This window comes from Protopterus annectens, chromosome 5.part1, assembly GCF_019279795.1.
Source record: "Protopterus annectens isolate FY-2018-M chromosome 5.part1, PAN1.0, whole genome shotgun sequence".
NCBI lineage: Eukaryota > Metazoa > Chordata > Ceratodontiformes > Protopteridae > Protopterus > Protopterus annectens.
Genome location: NC_056736.1, coordinates 794,196,040 through 794,223,711, shown reverse-complemented (window position 1 = coordinate 794,223,711; position 27,672 = coordinate 794,196,040). Strand labels below are relative to the sequence as shown.

At 41.6% G+C, this 27,672-nt stretch overlaps 1 protein-coding gene across 4 annotated transcripts in view; it reads left to right on the top strand.

Moving 5' to 3' along the window:
- TTLL7 (tubulin tyrosine ligase like 7) overlaps nt 1–27,672 on the top strand; it is a 1,782,535-nt gene that overhangs the window by 1,036,893 nt on the left and 717,970 nt on the right. For all 4 annotated transcript variants that reach the window (XM_044073411.1, XM_044073409.1, XM_044073408.1 and 1 more), the window contains exons 10-12: nt 4,116–4,210; nt 9,907–10,054; nt 10,142–10,215. In XM_044073411.1, the coding sequence (XP_043929346.1) occupies nt 4,116–4,210; nt 9,907–10,054; nt 10,142–10,215 (317 nt within the window). The remainder of the gene's footprint in view (nt 1–4,115; nt 4,211–9,906; nt 10,055–10,141; nt 10,216–27,672) is intronic.

Genomic DNA, 27,672 nt, shown 5'->3' with positions numbered 1-27,672 from the left:
TGGATGTCCATCACACAAGACCAGTGGGTCCTCAACATTGTACATTCTATGTACAAATTTTATTTCCATTCATTGCCAACCCCAAGCGGGTTTCCAGGCCTTCCTCCAAACCAGTGGGCAGAGGCTCAAAGCCAAGTAGCTTCCCTGCTCAATGTCAGAGCTATTCAGCCGGTTCCAGTAGAACAGAGGGGTCAAGGATTCTACTCCAGACTCTTCCTTGTACCCAGGAAAGAGGGCTCTTGGCACCCAATCCTGGATCTTTCAATTCTGAACACCTTCCTGGTGGTACCAAAATTGAAAATGCTTACCCTGCAACAGCTTTTTCCTATGTTAGCCAAGGATGCCTGGTTAGTCACCCTAGACTAAAAAGAAGCCTATCTGCACATCCCCATAAGGAGTCATGCAGGAAGTATCTAAGATTCAGAGCAGGATCTATGCATTATCAGTTCTCTGCACTTCCCTTTGGCTTATCTACTGCACCCAGAGTTTTCAAAAAATGCCTGGCTCCAGCCATTGCATACTGCAGGCAGAGAAATATCCAAATTTTCCTGTACTTGGATGACTGCCTGATTCAGGAGGACAGTCAGGAATTGCTGTTGTAGCACCTGACATTTGTGAAACACCTTCTCACTTCCTTGGGACACCATCAACGAAAAGAAATCAAAACTGGTACCCAGTCAAAAGATTGTATTCCTGGGAGCAAGCTTGGACACGACATTCCAGATGGCATTCCTCACTTCAGAAAAACAAGTCTATCTGACAGCCTACTTTAAACAAATGGCCACCAGAACCCAGCTATCCGCAAGTAAAATACTGCGGTTTAGTACCTAGTGCGGTACTTCTAGTGTTCATGGCCTCATGTATACTGCTAATTTATATGCAAGACTGCATATGAGGAAACTTCAATGGTACTTAAAAAGTCTTTGGTGCCAGCATTCTCAGGACCTGGAAACAGTCATTCCTATCATACACTGTCTAAGGACAGAGTTCCTTTGGTGGGCAGAAGCATGCTACCACAACGAGGGACTGCTCTTTTCACAACCCCACGCCACCCAGACTGTAACCACAGACGCATCAGACTATGCCTGGGGAGCAAACATGGACAGCAAATGCATTCAGGGCCACTGGAGCCTAAGTGAAATTCATCTGCACATCAGCAAGAAAGTGATGCTAGCTGTGCCGAATGCCCTCACAGCTTTCAGATCCCTACTCTTTCCAGGACAACTGCTAATAAAAACAGACAACACCACAGTTATGTGGTACATCAACAAGTAGGGGGGAACCCACTCCTACCCACTCTGCAGGTTAGCCATGGCTCTGTGGCACACGACCTTAGACATGCAAGTCCATCTGTAAGCTCAATTCCTGCCAGGCAATCAAAACTCACTGGCAGACGACTTAAGCAAAAATCTCCTAGACCCACACGAATGGCAATTGGAACCCAGCACCTTCTACCTTCTGATTCAGAAATGGGTTCCCCAGAGGTGGATTTCTTTGCTTCCCCCTACAACCACCAGCTCAGTAAATTCTGCACCAGGAATCCTCACAGCAGAGCCTGGAAAGTTGATGCCCTATCTTTTCAGTGGGTAAATCTCTCAGTCTATGCCTTTCCTCTCTGCCCCTTCTCTCAAGAGTATTACTGAAGATAAGACAGGACAGACCAAGGACAGTTCTGATTGCCCCAGACTGGCCACACGAGCACTGGTACCCACTCCTGCGTAGCCTGTCACTGGTGCCACCCTGACACCTACACCAGAACCCAACCCTGCTCTCTCAGCAGGAGGGACAGATTTTGCATCCACAACTGCAAACCCTAAATCTTGCAGCCTGGCTTATTCCTTGAATTCTCCTCTAGCAACCCTAAGCAAGCAGGTGATGGACGTCATTCTTGAAGTCAGAAGACCCAGTACAAGAAGATCCTATGCTGATAAGTGGAAAAGGTTCTGCTCCTGGATTCTGTCTAAAGGAGAGGACACAACTCTGCCCTCCCTGCTTCTAATCTTGGATTACTTAGTAGATCTACTCCACAAAGGCCTGTCCTTCTCCTCCATTAAGATACATGCCTCAGCCATTTCGGCTCATTACAACACTGACCCACCTCTCGTCTCGCACCCCCTTATCAAACAGTTCCTGAGAGGGGCAAACAACTTAAGGCCACCAAGGAGAACATCCACCCTTGCTTGGGACCTTAACTTTGTACTGGAAAAGCTCACACTTCCCTCCTTTGAACCTGCTGCGTCAGCAGAGTTAAAATTCCTGTCTTGGAAAACAGCCTTGCTTCTGGCCATCACTTCAGCTAGAAGAGTGTCTTTGCTACAAGCACTTATGGCTGAGGAACCCTTCATTGCTTTCCATGCTGACAGTTTCCCTCAGGGCTAACCCTTTCTTTATGCCTAAAGTGGTGTCCTTTGTGGCTGTCAACCAATCCATTCATTTGCCAACTTTCTTCCCTAATCCTCTGAATAAAGGGGAAAGGATCCTGCACTCCTTAGACTTGCACAGGACTGAGCCCTTCAGAAAACCTGACTAGTTACTAGTCAACTTTGCAAAAGAGGCAGAGGGCAAGGCCATTTCAAAACAAACAATTTCCAAATGGATAGCACACTGCCTCCATTTCTGCTACAAGCACCTTGGGAAACCAACCCCTCAGGGGGACAGAACACATTCCACTAGGGCAACATTTACCTTTACAGCATTTCTCAGGGGAGTCCCTACCAGGGACATCCTGGAAGCTGCCACCTGGAATTCAGTACACACCTTCACCAAGCATTACCACCTGCCTATCTTTTCAAAATCCAGCGCAGGTTTTGCAACAGCAGTCCTGCAAGGCATACTAGCAACTCTTCTTGACTGCCTCCACCCTTCTTCAGCTTTGAGAATCCACCCAAGTGTGATGACTGCAACAGTGAAACACGAAGAACATAGTACATAAATGTAGATGTTGGAGTATATTCACTGTTGCAGTCCTGTTTTCCCTCCCTCCAGCCCCCTGTTCTCTCTCTCTCTCTCCTCTCTATGGCTATTATTCACCCCTTTCAGGGGTATTGGTACTGGTATTTACTTTTTACTGGTGGTGTTTTCCCCACCATAACTTAGCTCCCTATTTGGGGGGGCTACTGACATTTGGGGCAAGAAAAACTGATATAATGGTGTCGGCTACCTGTTGTTATACCCCTGATGACCTGACGTCAGTCCTGGAGTGACAGCATCCGACGTAGAACTACTAAGTCTCTGGTTTTCAGGCCGACTGAGGGCAACCTGCAGGCAGATAACCCAAGTGTGATGACTGCAACTGAATACACTCGAACATATACATTTATGGTAAGTGTACACAACTGTACTTTTTGTTGTTTTTACATTCTAATATATCTACACCATTTTTTATGTGAATGTCATTAGTATATTTGTGTTCCTTTCTGCTCTCTGGTATGGCAGAATTTGAGGGAAGATTCTGGTACAGATAGCTCTCCCTCAAACTTCAGACTTGTAAGTAGTTTGCAGAATAAATATATTATTACTAACAAGCTGAAAATTTGTTGTGTGCACAATGGAAAAAAAACTCTTCTCCCTTACCCTCTGAATTTTGGTGAATATGATCTATAAGTGCCATCTCCTCACTGTTTATGTAGAAATATTAAAAATGTGAAGAAACAAATATGCATTTGTCTTTTTCTTTTGGTTATATTTGCCTTTTGAATTGCAGATTTGGAGATGGATCAGTCCTAACCATAAAAAGTGAAATATTCCGGTAAACTAACTTGTGAATAAGAATAGCATGCTGAAATAAACTTTATGATTTAGGATGTATACATGTACCATTGTTGTAGTGGCGCCTTATTTCTTTGCTGTGATCATGTTTATATTCTGTGTTTGGCATGTCATAACAGAGCATATTGTTATCTTAATGTTTGCTTAATGTATATAAGTTGTGCCAGAGAGCACAGGTCTGGCAAACTTTTTGAGTGCCTGAGAAAAGTGTGAATTTGAATCAAGCGAGGACAATTTTGCATAGGCACTGAGCTGCTCCTACCATTTTGTGAGATTTTATTACTTTTCATTATAGATGTGTTGCTGAAATTTTATTTTTACTGTCATGTTAACCTTTGATATTCCAGATTAATCGTGCCCCAAGCTTTGGAATTGACCAAAAAATAGACTATGATGTGAAAAAAGGAGTTCTGGTAAATGCACTAAAGCTTCTTAATATCAGGTACAGTTAAAGTTGTTGCTGAATAACTTTCAATAAAACATTTTTATGTAAATATGAAATATTTTCATTGATAAGAATGAGGTAGATAGCTTTGATCTAATAGCAGATGTTTTTCGAGTTTCACTGTTGCAGTCATTACATTTGGCTAATCTGCTGGCAGGTTGCCCTTAGTTGGCCTGATTAACAAAGTCTTGGGTCCTGTGTCGGTTGCTGTCCCTTCTTCCATGATGTCAGGTCATCAGGGTATAAAACATGCAGCCGATGCCATTACATCAGTCTTTCTTGCCGAACGGTGCCCAAAGCAGAAGCAGTTCGCAAGTGCCGGTCGGCCGACCTCTGAAATTTTCGTTTTTGAGTTTCAGTACCGAAGTCTTCAACTAAAAGCTAAGTACCCTATTGGGAAACTTTTTCTTGCTCCTTACCGATGTTAGTATAAGTAAATAATTGCATTACTTGTGGGAAGCAAATACCGCATAAGAATTTTCATTTGTACTGTATTCCTTGCCTAGGCCCTGATCATAATGTACCTTGCTGTCGGTTTTGTGCTAGATTTAATCAATGCACTATTAAACGTTGGTATATTTTTGCTTCTAAATATTTTAGTTCACGATTTAACTATCCAGAAACGACGTTGGTTAGAAATCCAACTACCAGAATACCTAAAAAACGCAAAGAAAAAGACAGAGACAGAACGACGACACTTCTCCTAAGCCAGTCGTTAGTTCACCAATACTCAGTGAGGCACTTTCGCAGACCCTGATACCCACTACTTTTGATTCGCAGGCCTCTACTGAGACCCATTCGGAGTCTGGTATGCCGCAAGATGCTTTAAGTATTGAACCCGCGGATGTCTCTACCTTAGATGGGTCCAGAGCCGCTGTGCAGGCACCAGCTTCTGAGTGTGTTTTCAGGCCTAAAGATTTGTATATTAAACCAACGCCATCTTCAAAACTAAGGCCAAAATCTATCTCTATGTCTAAAAAAACGACGCTTGGGCCACATGTGCAGGCCCCAATGCCTAAAAAACAAATGATCAAAATGGCTGAGGATTTAATTACCTTGATCAGGGGTAGCCAACCCCCTCCTGCTAAGAGGCCTAGGCAAAGCACTGACTATGACTCTTCAGATCAGGAATCTATTTCTTCTGATTCTTCTACTGAACAGGATTTATCTATACCTAATTATGAGGACTCTGATACAGAAGATTCCATCTCTTCTGCTTCTCCCCCTGAGGATTTCTCTTTTGGAGAAACTTTACATACTTTAAGGGAACATTTCCACTGGGAAAGTCAGGATTTCTCTGAATCAAAAAAGAGACTTGAGGATTTTCTTCTTCTCCCTCAGCATAGGCCTTTGGCTATACCTCCTGTTCTGGACATTGTTGATGTTTTTTCAGAATCTAGTATGACTCCTGATTCTCTGCCTCCAGCTGCTAGTAAACCAGACAGATACTACAGGGTTCCTGACTCCCAGAAATTCCTTTTCAAAAACCCTACTGCTGATCCTGAAACCATTTCTCAGGGTTCCAAGGGCGTTAAGGCCTCTACTGCTAAAAATCCTACCCCTTTTGATAGAGATTCCAGGGCGCTGGATAGATGGGGTTTACACATTTGCAACCTTGGCAATCAGGGCTTTAAACTGTCAATTTCATATGCTTAAATATCAACAGCATGTCATGGGACTACTTAAACAGAAAATTATGTTGATCTCTGACTGTGTGGAAAATAAAGAGTTGCAGGATTTATTACATTCAGCTGAACAAGTTGGAAAACATACTCTACAATGTGGTTTTGATTCTTTGCAGGCCTCTTGCAGGGCTGCTGTAACTGGATCTGTGATAAGAAGGCATGCTTGGCTCAAAGAGCAAAATCTCCCTGACCATGTTAAAGCAAAATTGTGGGATGCTCCTTTACAACAGGACAGTCTCTTTGGTAATAAGGCTGAAGAAGTGTTAAAAAAGATGGAAGATAAAGTTAAATCTATGCAAACTGTGAAGGAATTCTTACAAGTGCAGCCTCCCAGATTTAGTAGGCACTGGCCTACTAAGAACTGGTCCTTTCCAGTCCCCTCGAGAGCTGCTCAAGTCAAATCTAGACATTCCAGAGGCTCCAGGTTTCAGTCACAAGGAACTTTTAGAACAAAACAATGGGGTGCCTCCACCTCCAAATCTGGCAGCAACAAGTCACCTCCCTATGGTAAACAGTCTCAATGACTTTCCTCTACAATCACCAAGCACTTATCTATTAGCTGCCCCTTTGGGGGAAAACTGGCACTTCATGCACAAAACTGGCAACTGATTACCCAGGACAAATGGGTTTTAAATATAGTATCCCTGGGATACAGATTTAATTTCCACACGTTGCCAATCCCAAACGGATGTCCATATCTGCCCCCAAATCAGTGGGCAGAGGCCCAGAAACAAGTTCTGTCCATCATGACCATGGGGGCTATTCAACCAGTACTAGAAGAGGAAAAGGAACAAGGTTTCTATTCAAGACTTTTCCTGGTACCCAGAAAAGACAAATCATGGCGTCCAATTCTGGACTTATCCACTCTAAACACATTTCTTGACATTCCAAAATTCAAGATGCTGACTCTTCCAGAGTTACTACCTATGCTAGGCAAAGATGCCTGGTTGGTAACTCTAGACTTAAAAGAGGCTTACCTGCGTATCCCAATCAGGGAATCTTGCAGAAGATACCTCTGCTTCAAAGCCGACTACTTGCATTACCAGTTCTCTGAACTACCGTTTGGCTTATCTACTGTGTCCAGGGTCTTCACCAAGTGCGTGGCAAAAGTAATTGTATTTTGCAGTCAAAGAAATATTCAAATATATCCATACCTGGACGATTGTCTAATTCAGGCAGAAAACAAGGACATCCTTCTAAAGCATCTGGCATTGTAAAAAGGGTTCTAACATGTCTAGGGTACACTGTAAACGAAAAAAAAATCACAAACTGGTACCTTCTCAAAAAATTACATTCCTGGGTGCAAGCTTGAATACACCTGCCCAGATGACTTACCTTACACCAGAAAAGCAAATTCAATTGATGACTTACTTCAAACAGGTGGCCACAAAAACCCTCCTGTCTGCAAGACAAATTCTGGAAGCCTTGGGGTTCATGGCCTCCTGCATTCTTCTAATTCCATATGCAAGACTACATATGAGGAAACTTCAGTGGTACTTAAAAAGTTTATGGAGACAACATTGTCACAGCCTGGAAACAATGATTCCTATTATACCTTGCCTGCAACTAGAGTTCCTGTGGTGGGCAGAGGCCTGCCACCAAAACAAGGGACTGCCTTTCACTCCACCCCCTGCTGCCCAAACCCTGACTACAGATGCATCAGACTATGCTTGGGGGGGCTCATTTGGCAGGGAAGTGCATATAGGGCAAATGGAGCCCAAATCAAATGCACCTGCATATCAATCAGAAAGAGATGCTAGCTGTACAGAATGCACTGACAGCCTTCAAGGACTAGCTTCATCCAGGACAACTACTGATAAAGACAGACAACAGCACAGTTATGTGATACATAAACAAGCAGGGGGGGCACACATTCCTACCCCCTTTGCAGACTAGCCATGGCATTGTGGAACACGGCCTTGACCTATCAAGTGCAACTACAAGCTCATTTCCTGCCAGGAAAGCTAAAATACTCTGGCAGATGAAATAAGCAGAAGTCTTATGTACCCACAAGAATGGAATCTGGAACCACAAGTTTTTAGCATGTTGACACGCAAATGGGGGAGCCCAGACATAGATATTTTTGCCTCACCCCAGAACTATCAGTTGAACAAATTCTGCACAAGAATTCATCACAAAAAAGGTTGGAAAGTGGATGCCCTATCATTCAGCTGGAAAAACTATCAGTCTATGCTTTTTCCCCTCTGCCTCTGCTCTCCAAAATTCTACTAAAAGTCAGACAAACCAAAAATTATTCTGATTGCTCCAGACTAGCCTCGCCAACACTGGTACCCACTCCTGCGCAATGTGTCACACCTTCCTCCGTGGCACCTGCCTCAGACTCCTTACCTACTGTCTCAGCAGAACTACCAAATTCTGCACACTCAGCTCCAAACTTTGAATCTTGCAGCGTGGCTAATCAACTAATTTCACCTTTGCCATCCCTCAGCAAACCTGTGATGGATGTCATTTTGGAGGCTAGAAGGCCTGATACTAGAAAATGTTATACTGACAAATGGAAAAGATTCTGTGCCTGGAACCAATCTCAAGGAATAACCACAGCTATGCCCAATATTCCTCAGATTCTGCAATACTTAATTGAGATGCTTCACAAGGGCCTATCTTTTTTTCCATAAAAATCCATGCCTCTCCCATTTCAGCTCATTACAACACAGAACCTACCCTCTTCTCTCATCCTCTGCTAAAGCAGTATCTCAGAGGGGCCAAAAATGTAAGACCTCCCAGTAGAGCTCTAACTCCTGCATAGGACCTCAATTTTGTTTTGGAAAAACTCACTCTCCCTCCTTTTGAGCCAGCTGCTACTGCAGACCTAAAATTTCTCTCCTGGAAAACAGCTTTCCTTTTAGCAGTCACTTCTACTAGAAGGATTTCAGAATTACAGGCTCTTATGGCAGTGGAGCCTTTCATTATTTTTCATCCAGACAGGGGGCTGTCAGGACCAACCCATCTTTCATGCCTAAGGTGATATCTAGTGTGGCTCTTAATCAGGCCATTCATCTGCCAACTTTCTTTCCCAATCCACAGAACAAGGGTGAGCGGATTCTGCATTAATTGGATATACACAGACAGCTTAGATTCTACTTAAACAGGGAAAACTTACCAAGAAAATCTGATCAACTGTTGGTGGCATTTGCTGCAGGGGCAGAGGGAAAGGCTATTTCAAAGCAGACTATTTCCAAATGAATAAGCCAATGTATTTGTTTCTGCTATGTGCACCATGGTAAACCTATCCCCAAGGGGATCAGATCTCATTCCACCAGGGGTGCATCTACTTCTGCATCCTTTCTCAGAGGGGTTTCTACCAGAGACATTCTAGAAGCTGCTACCTGGAACTCAGTTCATACGTTCATCAAGCATTACCCTTTACCTCTTTTCTCTAAATCCAGAGCTGGCTTTGCCACTGCTGTCCTGCAGGGCCTTAAAGCTGCTCCTAATGCTGTATAAATCCATCCTCCCAACCATAGCTTTGGGATACTACCCAAATGTAATGACTGCAACAGTGAAACACGAAGAACATAGTACAGTTATGTACACTTACCATAAATGTAGATGTTCGAGTGTATTCACTGTTGCAGTCCTGGTTACCCCCCCCCCCCAGCCCCCTGTTTTTCTCTTACTATACCTCTACTTTCTTTTACTTTTTTTGCTCCCCATTTGGGGGGCACCTGACATCTGGGGCAAGAAAAACTGATGTAATGGCATCAGCTGCATGTTTTATACCCCTGATGACCTGACGTCATGGTAGAAGGGACAGCAACCGACGCAGGACCGGAGACTTTGTTAATCAGGCAGACTGAGGGCAACCTGCCAGCAGATTACCCAAATGTAATGACTGCAACAGCGAATACACTCAAACATCTACATTTATGGTAAGTGTACACACCTGTACTTTCAAATGCAAGTAGTTTAAATTTAAATAACTTTTTAAAGGATTCTAATACCTCCGTACTGTTTTGTGGAGTGAGTTAGGTTTACTTTGTATTACAGAGCAAGTGACAAAAAAAGAAATCTAGCACAACAAAAAGCTGAAGCACAAAGAAGGCTTTACGGACAGGGCTCTATGAAGAGGCTATCCTCAGCATCATCTGACTGGGACAAGCAACGCCATACACTGGAAAGGAGAAAAGAAGAATTGGTATTGTAATTTACTGATACACATAAGCATACTGTTTTATGGTAAGCATATTTGCTTGGCTTACTTTCTGTGTCCTTTTGTTTGCAGATGGAAAGACTTGCTCAAGTGCGCAAGCAGATTTCAAAAGAAGAATATGAAAACAGACACATAGGAAACTACAGGTATTAGCATTTTTAGGGCCATATTTTGCTTGTAAATCTGAATTCAGGTTTTGGACTAAACTTAACCCAATTTATGCTTATGTATCCAAAGTAAAATGGTTGCTGTCCATATGTTGAAAATATGGTATGTTTCTGTATAAAACGTTACTTATGTGTCTTTAAGGTGATATGAATAGTATTCCTTCATTTATTCATTCATTGCCTAAGTTGTGGTGAAGCTGGGGGCATGTTCCCAGCAGTCAGTGTTCATGTTGCATAGAAACTCATTTTGAACAGGATGCTAGGGCACACAGAAATATAGACACACACACACACACACACACACACACACACACACACACACACACACACACACACACACACACACACACACACACACACACACACAATCACTCTCACATGGCATATACATATAAACCTACAGACAATTTAGATGATCGTCTGTTCATTTGCGTCTTGTCTTTGGGATATGGAAGGAAACTGGAGTATCTGGCAGAAGCCCGTTTGGACATGGATCTTCAGACTCCGCACAGCCAAAAACCAAAATGGGAAACAAAGCAATGTGAGTCAGCAGTGTTAACTGCTTTTACTGCTCTGCAACACGTAACTGTCATAATGGCCAGTGTCACCCAACCTACCAACTTTAGTCCCATATAGAGTAGTACGTTAACTGTTCATTGGTCCGTGTCACCCCTTCTTACCTCCCATTCCACATACAGTAAATTATACAATGCTTGTTCTTTAGAACAGCGCTCGTTTTGCCACCCCTCGTGTGAATGCATAAAAACACTGTTCAGTGTCTAGAGTTGTCCATTTCACAATTCCAAACCCATATCCTGTATAAAAAGTGCTTATTGTTCAGGGTTACATCCACCTCCTTTTGTATGTGCCACTTGAGAACATTAAAAACAAAGTTTGTTTTTAAATGTAGCACCTCTCTCAGTTCACTTTCCCTGCTGAGCTAAAAAAATAAGTATTTTCAATATTTGTTACACATTGCCTCCTCAAGTTTGTTTGCCTGCATAGCTGTTGAACTACTGTGCTGTTTGCATGCTAGGTCACCCTGGTGCCATACCCCTTCTACAATATGATGCAACCCAGCAGAAGTTTGTCAAGGCATATAGGGCAGCACTGGGGAAGAATTAGATATCTGTATGTTAGACCTCCTAAAAATGCAAGAATATAGCAGCAGCATTATTGGTTTACATATTAGTTGACATTTTCCTGCCTGGGACATACCGAGCAGTGTGCCATAAACATGTAGTATGCAGTTAGCTGTAGTTGCTAGTGCTACATTGGAACTGGAAGTAGAGCTGAACATGATGCTTTGAGTGCTCATTAGCATGTCACTGTGGTGTGCTACTTTTTGAAGCAATAAGGTTTAAAATACCTTATTATTCCATATGCAAATCTGGAGGGTAGGACAAAGAGATATTTTGTCTTCCTACTGGTTATAACTCAGTACAGTGAGTCATCAGGAACTTAACATTGTACTGAATAATAATATTTATTTCCATGAAGTCATTCAGTGTAGCATCATGAGACATTGCAAAAGAGACATAAAGTAATCACTACAAAGTAAATTGTCAGATAACACAAAGTAACATCATCAATAAAGTTCTGTGGGCAGTGATAAACAACACTTTAAATGTTGATACTTGTATACCTACCAAAGCCATGAAAGCGTGTTCTGCAGCCCATCAAATCAGTCATCTGACCCATTATTGAATACAGTGCTGCATTGTGTGTTCTTTGAAGAAGTCTCCTGAAAAAATTTGAAAAGATGCAACAATTTCTTAGTTGAAAAAAAACAGCATTGGAAAACTTGAATTATTCATAAAGGATTTAGGTAAAAACTATCTTGTATGTTCTGTTTATTATACATTGCTTAATAGTTACTTCTACCTGGTTTATAAGGCAATGTCTCTTCTGGTTCTGTTTGGTAGTCTGTGCCTGAACATTCTGCTGGAGGAGTTACTACCACACTGGGCAACATAATGCTAAGAAATCAATATCAGTAGTAGAGAAAACGTGATAGACACATTACACTATGCCTTCAAAAATATGAAATAAGATTATCCTTATAAACAAAGGTATTTGCAAATTGATGTGTTTAAAATGTAACCACAGTGTGCCCTCCTGGAAGAGAATGCACTCTTGTAAGTGTTTAAATGTATATATTTTAATAGTGGAAACTGGAGTACAAGAATTTACCCTCAGTCCAGCAAACTTTAGAAAAATGTCTGAAATTAAATTACTTTGTAGGCTATGCAATAAAGAGGCTCGCTCTCAAGCTGTCAGTGCAGCTAGAGACATAAAGTCTGTACTAGGAAGCTTTCTGTATTGTCCTTGGAGTTCACTAATTGCCACTTTTGAAGCATGAAGGAATGCAATTGTTTTATGACTTCCAGCATCTACCAAAGAACTGAGCAAAAGCCCTTGTATGAGTATTTTTACAGGTAGATGCTAAATAATGCCAGCTTCATCAATGGTGGTTTTGCCTGGGAACTAGAAGTCAGATGACCAGAAATTATGTCATTCTGCAAGCTATCCCAGCAGTAATATTTTTGATAGGTTTACTACTGAAACCTTGAAACTGCATTCGTCGACCGGCATCAACATCGAACCAAAATCTGGACTGCAAGCAAGCAACATACTCAAAACTGAATACATCGACTCCCGTAGTTTGATGTATTCGACATACCAGGAGGTGACGTCAGTCACCCAAGCTGTACACCATCATGTACCTGACACTCTAGAGTCAACGGCACATCAATGCCCCCACACCTCCTACAAATTATAAATACCAACTCCAAGATCACACTACAGTGAGGAAGTGGGTTAATTCCCTGCTCCTCAATGAACCGCGATCTCCACTCAAAATTCTGAACTCAAATACTCAACTACACTACCCATTTGATGCGGTGTAGTTGATGTATTTGGGTTTGCAAAACTGCCCATTGGAAAAACGCTGTTCGACATTGTGACTCTCGATCCACTGCAGTTCACAAAAGTGATTGTAAACTTTTTAGATATTATTTTGAGAAGTCTCTTAGTGAGACAGAGCATTCTGCATTATGTCTTGGACCTGACAACAAAAATATCCACTCATCACCACATCTGCCTTGCTCTAATGAAGTAAGTTTCTAGGGATCAGTATAACTCTGTTAGATACAGTCAGGAATATAGTAAAACTTAGTTCAGATGTTTTTCTTTATTTGTGTGAGCCTGTACTGCAGTGTTATTTTAAATATTTCCTGTGGTTTTGAACTCTGATGTCACTGGGAAAATATATTTAGTATTGTTTTTTTCTTTTATTATTTATTATTAAATATATTTAAAGCTTTTATTGTGGCTGATCTGTGCAGAGATATGTAAGTTTTGAAAGTACTTGCATATTTATGTGTTGACACTGTGTGGGCCACTACTAATAGCCTTGCTCTTGGTCAAACTTCCATTTGTATTAATATTAATATTACACAGTAAAATTGGACACCCTTTGTTAAGGGCCTTAAAGTAGGCGATAAGAGGTTCTGGTGACAGTGGTAACTACCTTATAGTCTGGGTAGAAGGTGGCGCGTGTGTGTGTGTGTGTGTGTGTGTGTGTGTGTGTGTGTGTGTGTGTGTGTGTGTGTGTGTGTGTGTGTGTGTGTGTGTGTGTGTGTGTGTGTGTGTGCGTGTGCCTGTGTGTGTGTGTAAAACAAATCTCCAAGAGTGTGTGTGTGGGACACGAAGTACTGGTTGGACAAAGAGAGTGTTGGAGGACTTGGCTTGGAACCCTGGGTAAGGTCTCAACTCTGTAGCTGTGTCAGTAGGGAGTCTTATTGGGGATATGGAGAAAGAGGGAGAAACCAACCCCCGGACTGACTGTGGCCTCTGTGTACTCTTAAGGGAAATTGCACTTGATGCAGAGAGCTGCATCTGGAAATACTGTGTGTGTATTTGTCATCCTGTCAGTGAACATTCCCCACTTTTGCCAGTGGTGAGGATTGAGGCTCCTTGATTATTGGTCCAATGGTGGGTCGTCACAATATATATCTATATAGATGTATATATATATATATATATATATATATATATATATATGTGTGTGTGTGTGTGTGTGTGTGTGTGTCTGTGTATATTTATAAAACACATAAACATTATATATTTATGGCAGCAGTTTACATTGTCATGTGCTGACTGTTTACCTTATTGACAGTGTTAACTGCAGGTCCTTTTTGCTGCACTTTTGCTTTATCAAAGGTCCAGGTAGTCAAATGCCCCTGCTGCCAAAAAAGTAAATGAGTGTATTTGAGGTTTGGGAGTGTGTGTGTGTGTGTGTGTGTGTGTGTGTGTGTGTGTGTGTGTGTGTGTGTGTGTGTGTGTGTGTGTGTGTGTGTGTGTGTGTGCGTGTGTGCGGGCAACCACTGAAATGTGGGTATTCGTAATGCTGAGTACCATTAGACTGTTGAATACAGGAGATGATTAAATCTCTAATACCTGTCTTCTCCTTTAAACTTTTTTTTGGGGAAGCCCTGAACTGACCGGCAACTCCAAGATTTCCATACCTCAGGCATTTTCGGGGAAGTAGCCATCTTGGTCTTAGTATATGTAAGTCTGTTTTTTTCGTCCATTCAGTGTCCGTGATTAGGGACTCACTGTTTCAAATGGTTACCGTGTGTGTGTGTGTGTGTGTGTGTGTGTGTGTGTGTGTGTGTGTGTGTGTGTGTGTGTTTGTGCTTGTAAACTTTTTAGATATTATTTTGAGAAGTCTCTTAGTGAGACAGAGCATGTGTATGTATTTAGAAGTTGGGGTTAGGTAAAGGGATAGTTTTTGTGCTGTGAGGTTGGCGTGTATATGCTCTAGTGTTCATTGTTTAGGTTAGGAAATAGTTCTAGTGCTGTACATGTTTATATGTATGTGTGCTGTGTATATGAGTGTCTTGATTAGTAGTACTGTTATGGAAAACATTTTTCTTTAGGTAATGTTCATGAATGGCATTGGGGTAGGGTTATGTTTAAGGTCAGTACAGATATATAGGGTGGTGCATGGGAGTCCGCGTAGCATCCTTTGTCTTGAACAGAAAGCATATTGGCCTTTGTAGATGCTAAAATCCAACTTATTATACAACCAGGTGCTGGGCTGGTTGATAATGTGCTGATAAAGCAGTAGCAAGTGGTACAACATGTGGAATTCACCATGTTTATAAAGGTACTCATTAATTTTTATTACTGACAGGTGGCTAAGTATAGCAGCAGTGTATGGAATTTGAATGAAAGGATCGATAAAGTTCATGAACACTCAGTATTCTGAACTGTTATTTTTACATCCATTCTTAAAGAAATGGATGATGCACCGTCTATGACAAAATTTAAAAAAAAATTCTAAGGATGTCAGTGACTTCAAAAGTGGAAGTTTTTTTTTTTTTATTTGGCAAGATAAAAGAAATCTGTACTTTAAATACTAACAAATAAAATGTGGCAGCCTTCCTCACTGAAATATTTTTCATAAGAAGGGCCCACCGGATGACTCTTTTTCATATAATGAAACTAATAACTGTAAAAAAAACAGAAGAAACGGGGAGAGTACAAACCAATAACAAAACAGTAAATTCCCCGTAGTACAGGAACCAATAAAGGCAGTACCACAGCTCTGTAGTTCAACAGTTCTTTTTCAAGACTCTGCAGTCCATAAAGATTAAAAAGCGGTTTATTGAACGAAAAAAAAATATATAATGAAACTAAGACAGAGCCTAATGGCGACTCATGGGAAGAACAAATAAATAGGTGGGCCCCTTTGGTACATATAGATGGAATGGTAGCAGGAAACATTGTAATCAATCAAGTCATTGCCCTAGAAGTAAAACAACAGATAGACAGTATGTGTATGCTTCCATCTACCCATTGATTTTGAGTCTTATCTGTCTCCTGTATTGAGCCCCATGACCATGCACTGCCATTCTCACTGTTTACTAGGTAAGTAGAGAATGGAAGTAAATTGCCAGACCTTTAATCCATATAACACACAGACAGACAGACACACACACACACACACACACACACACACACACACACACACACACAAACACACACACACTCATGCTCCTGAGCGCTTACACACGGGTCTATATTACATAAACGAAAATCCAAAAATGCAAATGACTTAAGGGTCAAAAATGCAGGACTTCAAACACGCTAGCCCCCCACACACCCCTCTAAATATATATACCAACTCCGGGATCGCACTACAGTGAGGAAAGGGCAAATATTCCAATCCTCACTGTACCGCGATCTCACAAAAAGCAAATTCAGATCCGGCATTTCTGATCTTTAGGTCATTTGCTTTTTTACGCTTTCAGTGTTCTAATAGGAACTCGTTTAAATTAATATGAGTGTGAGCATGAGTGTGTACCTGTGTATATGAGATGATACTTGAACATGTGTGTGTCTGTGTGTCTAAGTGCTCAGTAGCATGTGTGTGTGTGTGTGTGTGTGTGTGTGTGTGTGCGTGTGTGTGTGTGTGTGTGTCTGTGTGTGTCTGTGTGTGTGTAAGGGGTTCGGAGTTGGTATATATATATATATATATATATATATATATATATATATATATATATATATATATATATATATATATATATATATATATATATATATATATATATATTTAGTAGGTGCAGCCACAATAACATGTTTGAGGTCCTGCATTTTCGACATTTAGGTCATTCACATTTTTGGATTTTCATTTATGTAATATAGACCCATTCAAACATACTGAGAAGTTTCTTCAGAAGTCTGACTGTAGTGCTGTTGTTACTGTATGATGTCCCTGCTACAGTCCTGCTATAATTCTCTTCCTCCTCTTTCAGCACTGATTTGACTGAAGGACATGCAGACATTTTTTGTAAAGCAGTAGGCTTTTTACACAAGCGAGGAGAGTGTGTTGAGCAGATGGAAAGAGTACTTTGAGGGGTTGATGAATGAAGAGAATGAGAGGGAGAGAAGGTTGGATGTTGTGCGGATAGTGAATCATGAAGTGCAGTGGATTAGCAAGCAGGAAGTAAGGATAGCTATGAAGAGGATGAAGAACGGAAAGGCTGTTGGTCCAGATGACATACCTGTGGAAGCATGGAGTTGCTTAGGTGAAATGGCAGTGGAGTTTTTAACTAGATTGTTTAATGAAATTTTGGAAAGTGAGAGGATGCCTGAGGAATGGAGAAAAAGTGTTTTGGTAGCGATTTTTAAGAATAAGGGTGATGTGCAGAGCTGTAGTAACTACAGAGGGATTAAACTGATCAGTCACAGCATGAAGTTATGGGAAAGAGTAGTGGAAGCTAGGTTAAGAAGGGAGGTGATGATTAGTGATCAGCAGTATGGTTTCATGCCAAAAAAGAGCACTACAGATGCGATGTTTGCTCTGAGAGTGTTGATGGAGAAGTACAGAGAAGGTCAGAAGGAGTTGCATTGTGTCTTTGTGGATTTAGAGAAAGCATATGACAGGGTGCCTAGAGAGGAGTTGTGGTATTGTATGACGAAGTCAGGAGTGTCAAAGAAGTATGTAAGAGTGGTACAGAATATGGACGAGGGTAGTGTGACAGTGGTGAGGTCTGCAGTGAGAGTGATGGATGCGTTTAAGGTGGAGGTGGGATTACATCAAGGATCAGCTCTGAGCCCTTTCTTATTTGCAATGGTGATGGACAGGTTGACAGATGAGATCAGACAAGAGTCTCCGTCGACTATGATGTTTGCAGATGACATTGTGATCTGTAGTGAGAGTAGGAAACAGGTGGAGGAGACCCTTGAGAGGTGGAGATATGCTCTAGAGAGAAGAGGAATGAAGGTCAGCAAGACTAAGACAGAATATGTTTGTGTGAATGAGAGAGAGGATAGAGGAATGGTGAGGATGCAGGGAGTAGAGGTGGTGAAGGTGAATGAGTTTAAGTACTTGGGATCAACAGTTCAGAGTAATGGTGAGTGTGGAAGAGGGGTGAAGAAGAGAGTACAGGCAGGATGGAGTGGGTGGAGAAGCATGTCAGAAGTGATTTGTGACAGACGAGTACGAGTAAGAGTGAAAGGGAAGGTCTACAACAGGGTAGTGAGACCAGTTATGTTATATGGGTTGGAGACAGTGGCTTTGACAAAAAGGCAGGAGTCAGAGCTTGACGTGGCAGAGTTGAAGATGTTAAGATTTGCACTGGGTGTGATGAGGGTGGACAGGATTAGGGATAAGTATATTAGAGGGTCAGCCCACGTTGGAAGGTTTGGAGACAAAGCCAGAGAGGCAAGATTACGTTGGTTTGGACATGTGCTGAGGAGAGATGCAGAGTATATTGGGAAAAAGATGCTAAGGATGAAGCTACCAGTTAACAGGAAAAGAGGAAGGCCTAAGATAAGGTTTATGGATGTGGTGAGAGAGGACATGCAGGTGGTTGGTGTGAAAGAGCAAGAGGCAGAGGACAGGAAGAAATGGAAACAGTTGATCTGCTGTGGCGACCCCTAACGGGAGCAGCCGAAAGAAGATGAAGTAGGGTTTATACTGTGATTGAGAAAAAAAAATGAAGGACAAGTACACCATGTGCCTGCTAGTACACCAAAGGAGAAAGACTGATGGTAGAGTGGCATTGTTAAACCTCTTCAGTTCCTTATCTGCTGTAGCTATGTAGGGGATTGGAATGCAGAGGTGTAATTTGCCAGTTATTGTCCCAGTGTTCAGTTGCAACAAAGAAGGGAGGTGGAGTAGGTAACTGATGCCAGCACCATGACAGTGGCCCATGGTAGAAAGTAATTACTTAAATTAACTACTATGTATCAGCTTAAATTAACTACTTTGAATCACCACGCATTTCTGTTTCTTTTCAAATGTACATGTTCTATCTTCTGAATTGGTTTAGATACATGCCACTTGCTAAAGCAGGTATATACCTTAGGTGTAGGATTATATCTGTACTACTTGTGCACAGAATAAATACTTATTACCGGACTGCAAGGAACTGTTTTGTGTAAATAAACATGCTCATACAGTACTCAAAGGGAGCCTGATTTCTGGACAGTATGCTCAGCTGGAGTCCACTGAGTTAGTAAATGATGTAGCCGGGTTATTAGAGTCCTGCTGATTTGTATCAAGTCTTCTTGTTCTTGAATGTTTACCAGTGAGACGCTTAAGACAAGACTTGTAAATGTGTCTATTATCTGGGTGATATTGCATTATGCAAAGGACTGTCAGCTAGATGGTACTCTTATTTTATCACTTTATAAGTTAAAGCTGCAAAAGGTTATATATTAATTGTATGTTTCAAAGGGATTATTGAAGACAGTAAAGTATTGTTTGTATTTGTTTAGTTTTGATGTGGCAAAGATAGATGAGCAAGTTTAGGTAATCGTGTGTAGTGCTTACTTAGGTTGCAAGCATTTTGGAGGAGAATTGTATTTTTCATTAGTAATAGTATACTTCTTCCTAGATCTTGTAATAAGGAGTATGTATTTGTTGTTAATAGAGTGATATAGTTCTGCACATGTTTCTTTGAAGACTGTGTGTGGTTAATTTGCATCTGTCCGTGGTTCTGTATGATAGAATGTATTAATTGTGCGTGATACACTGGAATAAATTATTTGTTGCCTTTTTATATATGCAGGAGTGGTTTAAGTGATGCCCCTGAAGTAGATAGATATCCCCAGCAATGGTAATTATGTTAACAAATTTAGTATTGTTAATTGTAAGAGTGGCAGGTGATGTCTCTTAAGCAGGGTGATGGCCATGATGGAGTAGGTAAGTGGGTGTCTAGTGAAGTTGCTAGTCATAAATGTATAAAGAAAATAACAAAGTGTTTGTGTTTGTTAAATATAATGTAATGATTTTTTTGGGACAATAGTAATTGTATATTTTAATATAGTATGTACTCTTATGCCCTTGTTACATTTTGGAGTAGAAAATAATTTCATAATTTATATAAGTAATAAAGCCTGGTCATCATATTGATCATGGCTACAGTAACTGTAAGCATATGGGTTATGTCCTGCCAAGGATATAGCAGCCAGGCAGCTTCCAAAGCTTTATGGCACTTTTAAATATACCTAAATTGTGTAGCAGCTCGAGCTGAGCTGATTAAAACAATAAGTTTGGGTGCCAAGCCCTTCAGAGCTTTACTGCCACCAAAGACTACTCTCCTCTGAGACTTTTGAGGATCGAAGCCAGTGCTGTTTCTTTGCTGGGCAGATAAGTTACCTTTGTGTGGGGGACTTCCGTTCAGTATTTTGTGCTTGTATAATACTTTCCTCCTCAGGAAAGTTATTTTAAAACTAGGAGTTTGTGTTTTAACGAACTGTCATGACACTGTACTGTACTTTTTCCTGTCAGTTTAAAAGTTGTTTAAAGTCACAAAAAAACATTTTTCTGTGGAGAAATTGCATTTATTTTACTCTTTGGGGCTGGCAAAGTGTTTTAACTCCTTTTCACTGTATTTGTGAATAAAGTGACTTTTAAATATTTGTAGTTTTTACTGGCATTTCCTGCTTGTTTTCCCTGGGAAAGACGCATAATTTTCGACTTGACAGTGAACTAGTCTGTCAGTCCCATAGTCGGTATTTTTCCAGCCAGAGAAAAAGTTAGGCAAACAGCCTTTACCATCAAAGCAGGGTAGCAATTTGCCTCAGTTGCAGGTGGGTAACTGTGCTGTGACCATTAGTTGTACCTCACAACACTCATCTTTTACATCCCTCTAGTGTAGCACCTACAGCCACCGTTGACTGGGGGTTAGCTACGTCCTCTGTGGCTGTTGGGATCCCCTCAGTAGGCAAGGGAAAGCCAGTCTTATCAGTCCTGGGAGAGGAAACCGAGAGGACCTCCCTGTTTTGTCAGAATGTTGTGCCCATCCCTGGAGAAGCTGCCGCTGCCATTAATAACACTGTTGGTCCCAGTTTTCCTGTCAAAAAAGAAGCAGAAAACTAAGCATGTATCTACTCCTCAAATTTCCTTCAACAGTAACAGTTTACTGGGTCTGGCTCAGGGTTATTTCTGGCTATAAATCCTTCTTATACAGCAGTTTCTGGTAAAAAAAGAGGGATACCTCCTTTCCTGAAGAGATTCAAGATTCTGAATCTGGATAAGAGGAGGAAGGAATAATTATAGGGCTTTCTACTCAGATTTGACTTGTGTCAGACGCTCAACAGGTAGCACACTAGCCTTTAGTGCAGAAGACTCTGGGCTCTGTTCTCAAACCAAGTACTTGGATTAATATTCCAATATTGGAAATGGGTGATAAAATCTGGAACAATTTTAAAATATTACTGTAATTCATGTAGAAAGGGAATAGAAATAAATCTTTTGTAAGCAAAGGATAAATGTCATCCTGAGAGTCATCAAAAGAGCTCTTATGGCCATCAGATACCCTGTCTGGTTTTGAACAATAAGAAATTTAAACTCCAATGACTGACATTACTGACTGACTGTTTAATCGTGAGTGATTTACCAGAAAACCAAAATGCCATGAAGGACAGGACAAACATATGAAGCAAAAATCACGTATATTCTGCAAAAACAGGGACAGTTTGACAGATATGAGTAGCACTCAAAAGGGAATGTCTGGTCACAATTACCCACTCCAGGATTTTAATACTTTTTGGATATGAAGGATTTTAAATAATGTTGTTATGATTTTCTGAATGTTAATACAACTGTCTGAACAAATTTCAGCATAAAAAATTGTAGTTTGTATTGACTAAGATAATTAAATCTACATATCCTTGGAGGGTCTATGGTTAATGATCGAACGGCTGTTCATCTTACATAGGCCAGTGAAACTTCCCTTTACCGAAAGGCCAGATGATCATAAATAAGTACATTGAACGATCATAGTTGGCAAACATAAAGGGATGGAATGTAGTACCTACTTATTGGTAATGTAGGGATAAGGAAACCTGCCCTTTCCCCACTGTAGTATGACCTCGGAGTTGGGGGGTATGTGTGGGGGGTGGCACACAGAATCCCCTACATTGCAGCATGGAGGGGGGGTACTGCACTGTTGAGTGTGCCATCCTTTGGGTGAGATAGATGTTACACTGAGGCCCCATCTGCCTGAGTTAGTGGTAGATCAGGTGGATGTAAAAGATCCTACAACACTTATCAAAAAGAGTAGAGGAAGTTCCAGTTGTCCTTGCCAAATTTCCACAGGTCAGTATGAATACCATCTCAGGTCTCCCCTGAAAAGAGGCCACTTGGCTCGTGGGACTAACCTGGTTAACAAAAAGTATAAATAAATAAATTGCGGTTGCCACTTTTATTTCATTACATCATTGTAATCTTTTTTAATGTATCAGAATGATTAAGTGGGTATGGTTATTATATCTTAATGGATCTACTGAGGAAAAGTGATCTTGGAGTTTTTTCTCCAAAGTCCAGTTTAAGCCGTCTTTATATAGGTCATGCTAGATGTAATGAAATCATTTTTTTAACTTCCCTGTAAATAAAACATCAGCAGTGTGAGTCACAGGTATCTTGCACAGCTTCTTTTTTTTTTTGCTTGAGTTAAGCAGCTCTTACCTCTTTAACAGTTGTTTTAAATGCTAAAGAAAATATACACGAGAACTGCATGTTTTAAGGCTTCCAAATGTTCATCGTATTACACTGCTGCAGTCATTACACTTGGGTTATCCTGTCATCAGGCGGTCCTGTAGTCGGCCAGAGTTCCAAAGTCTTGGTCCGGCATCGGTTGCTGTCGCTTCTTCCCTGACGTCAGTGCACCAGGGGTATATAAGATGCATCCGAGGCCATTTTCTTCAGTCTTTCTTGCCGCGCGGTACCCGAAGCAGAAGCAGTTCACAAGTGCCGGTCGGCCGACTCCTGAGATTTTCAAAGTCGAATTTCAGATCCGAAGTCTTCAATAAAGCTAAGTACCCGGTTGGGGAAACTTTTTTCTTACCTCAGACCGATGTCAGAAAAAGTTAATAATTGTATTTCTTGTGGGAAGCAAATACCTCATAAGGACTTCCACTCTTACTGTATCCCATGCCTAGGCCCTGATCACGACATCACTAGTTGTCGGTTTTGTGCTAGATTTAACAAACGCACTATAAAAAGATGTTTTGATTTTGCATTGCACTACTTTGGCCGAAGGTTCAATTATACTATGCCGTCGGATCAACCGATGACCGCAATACCGAAAAAACGCAAGGACACGGATAAAGACAGGCATCCGAGGTCCAAAACCGACGACAAAACCTCTTCTAAGCCAGTCGCCGCTTCGCCGGTTCTCAGTGAGGCGCTTTCGCAGCCCCTGACACCCACTACCTCAGAGCCACAGGCCGCCTCCAACTCCCACGTGGCGACAACTAGGCCTCTGGAAACTCAAGGTATTGGGCCTACGGAAACTAATCCATCAGATGGGTCCAGAGCCGCTGAGCAAGCACCGGCTTCTGAGGGTGTTTTCAGACCTTCACAACTTACCATTAAAACAACAGCCAAGACAAAAGTACCATTAAAGACAAAGAAACAAGTATAGCATTTTCCTGGACAGACCTCCATGCCTAAGAAACAGATGCTTAAAATGGCCGAAGACCTCATTACTCTAATCAGTGGTTCCCATCCCCCTCCTGAGAAAAGGCCTAGGCAGGATACAGACTATGATTCCTCTGATCAGGTTTCCATTTCCTCTGAGTCCTCTTCAGACCAGGGATACTCTCTACCTCCCTACGAGGACTCTGATGCTGAAGAATCTATCCCTTCAGCCTCACCTCCTGAGGATTATTCTTTTGGGGAAACTTTACATACCATGAGGGAACATTTCCATTGGGAAAGTCAGGATTACTCAGAATCCAAGAAAAGGCTCAGGGATTTCCTTTTATTGCCTCAGAACAGGCCCTTGTCTATTCTGCCTGTGCTAGATATTGTGGATGATGTGTTCTCTGAATCCAGCTTATCTTCTGATTCTTTGCCCCCTGCACCAGCCAAGCTAGATAGATATTATAGAGTCCCAGACTCTCACAAGTTTCTTTATAAAAAACCTTCAGCTGATCCAGAAACTATTTCCCAGTGTCCAAAAGGGGTTAAGGCTTCCATTGCAAAAAATCCAGTACCCTCAGACAGAGATTCCAGAGCTTTGGATAGATGTGGGAAGAAAGTATACACTTCTGCAACTTTAGCAGTAAGAGCTTTAAATTGCCAGTTTCACATACCAACAATATCTAATGGCTCAGTTAAAACAGAAAATGCTTGCAAGCTCAGAAGCTCCTGATTGTAAAGAAATTCAGGATTTATTGCATGCAGTTGAACAGGTGGGAAAACATACTCTACAATGTGGTTTCGATTCTTTAGAGGCCTCTTGTAGAGCCGCAGTTACAGGTTTTGTGATTCGAAGACATGCTTGGTTAAAAGAACAGAGTTTACCTGATCATGTTAAGGCAAAATTATTGGATGCTCCTTTACAGCATGATACCTTGTTTGGTGTTAAGGCAGAAGAGGTGTTAAAGAAAATGGAGGATAAAGCTAAATCTATGCAAACAGTCAAGGATTTCTTAAAGGTACAGCTACCTTGATTTAGCAGATATTGGCCAACAAAGAATTGTTCCTTTCCAGTGTCAGACAGGCCACAGAGAGGCAGATACAGACGCCCAAGAGGCAGATCTCAACCCCAAGGCTCAAACAGACAACGACAGTGGGGCACCTCAATCCCAAAAGGAGGTGAGGACAAGACTCAACCTTACAGGAAATAAGGAAATAATGACTTTCCCCTTCATACGCCAAGCAGTTCCCTTTTGGAAGCCCTCTTAGGAGGAAAACTAGCACATTTTTCTCAAAACTGGCAAACAATCACCCAAGACAACTGGGTTCTGAATATTGTGTCTCAAGGTTACAGGTTCCACTTTCATACTTTACCAAGGCTAAAAGGAATGCCAGACCTGCCACAAAATCAATGGGCAGAGGCACAGAAACAAATTTCAGCCCTCATGGACATGAGAGCTATTCAGAAAGTACCACAACAGGAACAAGGACAAGGATTTTACTCAAGACTCTTCCTGGTCCCCAGAAAGGACAAGGCCTGGAGGCCCATACTAGACCTTTCAATTCTAAATACTTACCTGGATATTCCGAAATTCAAAATGTTGACATTACAGCAGCTTCTACCCATGCTGGGCAAGAAGGCTTGGCTTGTTACTCTGGACCTCAAAGAGGCATACCTGCATGTCCCTGTCAGACAAAATTGCAGAAGATACCTCAGATTCAAAGCTGATACAATGCACTGCCAATTCTCTGCGCTACCCTTTGGCTTATCTACTGCGCCCAGGGTCTTCACAAAGTGCCTGGCACCAGTAATTGCATTTTGCAGACAAAAAGGAATTCAAATATATCCATACCTGGATGACTGCCTCATTCAAGCAGAGACAAAGGACATTCTTCTACAGCATCTGGCATTTGTAAAAAGGTTGCTAATTTCTCTAGGCTACACAGTAAACGAAAAGAAGTCAAAACTAGTGTCTTCACAACAGATTATATTCCTGGGTGCTAGCTTAAATGGCTTACCTCAAGCCAGACAAACAAGTTCATCTAACTCAATATTTTCAACTACTGGCAAAAAAGTCCCATCTCCTTGCAAGAAAAATTCTGCAGGCCCTGGGATTCATAGCATCCTGCATACTACTAATACCATATGCCAGACTGCATATGAGGAAATTACAATGGTACCTAAAAAGTGTTTGGACTCAACACTCTCACAGTTTAGAAGCAGTAATACCAATGATTCCCTGCCTACAACAGGAGTTTCGATGGTGGGCACAGGCATGTCACCTAAACAAGGGTCAGCCTTTTACCCTACCCACAGCCAGGCAGACTCTAACAACAGATGCTTGGATTACTTGAGGAGCACACATGGCAGGAAAATGCATTCAGGGCAAGTGGACCACAGACCAGATGCATCTTCACATCAATCAAAAAGAGATGTTGGCTGTTCAAAATGCCCTAACAGCTTTCAAGGACCTTCTGCATCCAGGACAATTATTATTAAAGACAGACAACACCACAGTAATGTGGTACATAAACAAGCAAGGGGGCACTCATTCTTATCCCATATGCAGGCAAGCTATGACCTTGTGGAACACAGCTCTAACGTATCAAGTTCACCTGCAAGCACAATTCCTGCCAGGAAATAAAAATACTCTGACAGATGATCTAAGCAGAAATATCATGGACCCTCATGAATGGAAATTGAATCCACAAATCTTCAGCATGGTACCGAAAAAAATGGGGATGCCCAGACATAGATCTTTTTGCCTCCCCACTGAATTGCCAACTACAAATATTCTGCACAAGGACTTATCACAAACAAGCATGGAAAGTGGATGCTCTTTTGTTCAGCTGGAAAAACCTAAAAGTTTATGCCTTCCTGCCACTGCCTCTCCTTTCAAAGATACTCCTAAAAGCCAGACAAGAAAAAACACAGATGATCCTGATTGCTCCAGACTGGCCACGCCAGCACTGGTACCCTACCTTAAGGAACTTAGCTCTAGGCCCACCATGGATTTTGCCTCAAATTCCACACCTTCTGACTCAACAAAACAATCAGATCCTGCACAGTCAGCTCAAAACCCGAAACCTGGGTGCATGGCAGATTCATTAGTCAAACAGGCAACACCTCTCTCTAAAGCTGTTATGGATGTCATTTTGGAGGCCAGGAGGCCTAGCACCAGGAAAGCTTGAAAAATGGAAGAGATTCTGTGCCTGGAACCAAGCTCAAAACCTTGACCCTCTAGTTCCAAACATTCCTCAGATTTGACAATACTTAACTGAGATGCTGGACAGATGCCTATCCTTCTCATCAGTTAAGATCCACGCCTCTACCATTTCAGCACATTACAACACGGATCCTTTTTTATTCTCTCATCCCTTGCTAAAACAGTACCTCAGAGGGGCTAAAAACATAAGACCGCCCCGGAGAGCACCAACACCAACTTGGGACCTCAATTTCGTTTTGGAAAAACTAACCCTGCCACCTTTTGAGCCAGCCAATACAGCCGATCTAAAATTTTTATCATGGAAAACAGCTCTGCTCCTGGCATTAACTTCAGCACGAAGAGTCTCAGAGCTACAGGCATTAATGGCAGTGGAAACTTTTATAATTTTTCATCAGGACAGGGTTTCTTTAAGGACAAACCCTACCTTTATGCCAAAGGTGGTATCTAGTGTGGCTCTTAACCAAACCATCCATTTACCAACTTTTTATCCAAACCCCCAGAATAAAGGGGAGAAACTTCTGCATTCTTTGGACATACACAGGCAGCTACACTTATACTTGGACAAAACAAAAGCTTTCAGGAAAACTGAGCAACTGTTTGTAGCATATGCTGCAGGATCACAGGGCAAGGCTATCTCAAAGCAGACTATATCCAAATTGATAGGATACACGTTACTGCTACACACAGCATGGAAAATCAGTCCCAAATAACATTAGGCCACATTCCACCAAGGCAACAGCCTTTCTCAGAGGAGTACCT